Source organism: Rhagoletis pomonella, unplaced genomic scaffold, assembly GCF_013731165.1.
Source record: "Rhagoletis pomonella isolate Grant_MI unplaced genomic scaffold, Rhpom_1.0 Rhpom_scaffold_19884, whole genome shotgun sequence".
Lineage (NCBI taxonomy): Eukaryota > Metazoa > Arthropoda > Insecta > Diptera > Tephritidae > Rhagoletis > Rhagoletis pomonella.
The window spans coordinates 1-2600 of NW_023478408.1; the positions used below are offsets into that span (position 1 = coordinate 1).

The 2600-nt window shown below is 45.1% G+C and overlaps 1 protein-coding gene across 1 annotated transcript; it reads right to left on the reverse strand.

Moving 5' to 3' along the window:
* Positions 1-1561: 1561 nt before the first annotated feature.
* On the reverse strand, positions 1562-2299 carry LOC118732417 (the record flags this gene model as incomplete). Its single annotated transcript, XM_036461550.1, has 1 exon — positions 1562-2299. A coding segment is annotated over exon 1 (738 nt), but the record flags the coding sequence as incomplete, so codon positions are not given.
* Between the last annotated feature and the right edge of the window lie 301 nt (positions 2300-2600).

Sequence of the window (2600 nt, forward strand, 5' to 3'; positions counted from 1 at the left end):
CCACGTTACAACCCCGAGACACTTGATCCGCTGGGTTTTGTTTTGTTGGCACATGTCGCCATGATGCATTCTGGGTCCACTCTTGGATTTCGGACACTCTGTTTGCGACGAAAGTTTGCAGCGCAGATGGATGCGTTTTGATCCAGTGCAAAACTATTTCGGAATCTGTCCAGAAATTGACTTTTTCTATCGGTCGACTCAACATTGGCGAAATTCTTGACCATAATTTGGCCAGAAGATGTGCTGCCGAGAGCTCTAAACGCGGAAGAGATTTAGTCTTCAGCGGAGCTACTCTAGACTTTGCAGTAAGTAGCGTACATCTCGTACCACTAGCGGTTTGGCTACGAATATATACGCAGCAGCCGTACGCTCTTATTGAGGCGTCGGAAAATCCATGAACTTGGCAGCTGGCAGTCGACCCAGTATTTACATACCGGGGAATGCTGATTGATGGAAGCTGCAGTAAGTTTACTTTAAAGTTTTGCCAGCTAGTGTCGAGGCGCAATGGAATCGACTCATCCCAATCTAGCTTTTGAATCCAAAGCTCTTGCAGTAAGATTTTGGCTTTGGTAACTAGTGGGGCTAATAAACCAAGAGGGTCAAAGAGGCGAGCAGAGACCGATAAAATGTTTCGTTTGGTTGCTCGCAGTTCACTAAAGTTGTCCTCCAGAATGAAGCGAAAAATGTCATCTTTCGGCTGCCAGTGAATTCCCAGCGTTTTTGTAGAGTCTGTGTCGCTGAGTTGCAATAACTTCTTATGACTCTCGCTGTTCGACCGGTTAGGGTGATTGGAAAACCACTTTGCTAGTTTGAGGCCTGGCGATTCTAGAATTTTATTCACCTCAGTTTGAATTTGAATGAGGGATTTCAAATCGTCGGATCCTGTCAGCAGGTCGTCGACATAAAAATCATTTCGAATGACTTTGGCACCGAGTGGATATTTCGATAGGTTCATGTCGCTTAGCATTTGAAGACACCGTGTAGCGAGAAATGGTGCAGGCGCAGTGCCGTAAGTCACGGTATTTAAACGAAAGACTTGCAAATGCTCTGATGGATCTGGTCTCCACACTATGAGCTGAAAGTTCCTATCATCTTCGTGCACTGAAATCTGTCGATACATCTTTGTGACGTCGGCAGTAATGGCATATTTGTGCAATCGGAAGCGGAGGAGTGTCGAAAAAAGCTCTTCTTGAACGGTCGGTCCGACCATTAAGATGTCATTCAACGCAACTTGTGTGGATGTACGGCTTGAAGCGTCAAAAACTACGCGCAACTTTGTAGTCGTGCTTTGCGGTCTTAACACACACTGATGCGGAGTGAAATAATGCGGCTCACTCGGGATTCTGTTTGTGGGGCTCATATGGCCCAATTCTAGGTACTCTTTCATGAAGTCCAGATACATTTTGCGAAGTTCTGGATCTTTCAGAGTCCTTCTCTCCAGCGCCTGAAACCGCCGAGCTGCGGTTTCATACAAATGACCGAGTAACTTACGATCATTCTTAAAAGGCAATCTGACTTGAAGCCTTCCATCTGGCAAAACAACCGTGGTTTTCGAAAATACCTGCTCGCATTCAGCTTGTTCAGGAGTTAGTCTTTTGACGTTTGCCTCCGAGGGTAGTTCTTCCAGCGCCCAAAATTTCTGGACGGTGGCATCGATATTTTCCATATTTTCTTCGGCTTTACATAATGTGCTACTTACTTGTCCACTGGAGCTTTGACTTGAGGCATATTTGCCCGATATTATCCAGCCTAAAAATGTTTTTTGCAGCGTTGGCTGCCTTGGACTTGTTTTGATCTGACCCACCGATAACAGATCAAAGAATGTTTCAGCTCCCAATAATATGTCGATTTTTTGACACTTGAAGAAGTTTGGGTCAGCCAATTCGAGATTTTGTGGGATTTTCCAGCCATTTGTGTTCACTGTGTGATCTGGGTGATTGGCTGATATCGAACCCATTACCCAAAAATCTGTTGAAAATTCAAAATCATTGACCCTCGATTTTACGAAAGCATTTAATTTGCCTTGGACCTTTTTATTCGAATTGCCAATTCCAATTACATTCAGAGTCGACTTCTCTCTTCGTATTCGCAATTTTTGTGCCAGCTCCTCGGTCATAAAATTGAATTGGGACCCAGAGTCAAGCAGAGCGCGAGCTGACACATAACTACCGGAGCAGCAATTTACGTACACTACGGCTGTGGCTAGCATGACGCGATCTGGCACACTGCTAGTATGCATCGCCTGTGTCGTCGGAGGTTGACGCTCAGTCTCAAAAGAGATCGGGTATTGGTGCAGCATAGTATGGTGTGACCGATTGCACACGCGACAGCGATCTGATTTGCACCTTGAGACGGTATGTCCCTTGCGCAAGCAATTTATGCACAAGGAAACCGGTTTCGCGTATTCGAATCTCTGAAGAGCAGTCAACGTTTGGAATTTTGGGCAAGATGTAATGGAATGGTCCTTTGAACCACAGTGCAGGCAAGTTGTCTCTTTAGAGTTTGTTGCGATAAATGCTGCCTTCGATCTTTCGAATTGTTGATTCCTTGTCTTCTGTCGAGTGTCTGAATTATTAATTTTTGTCTGGGATGAGGAAGCT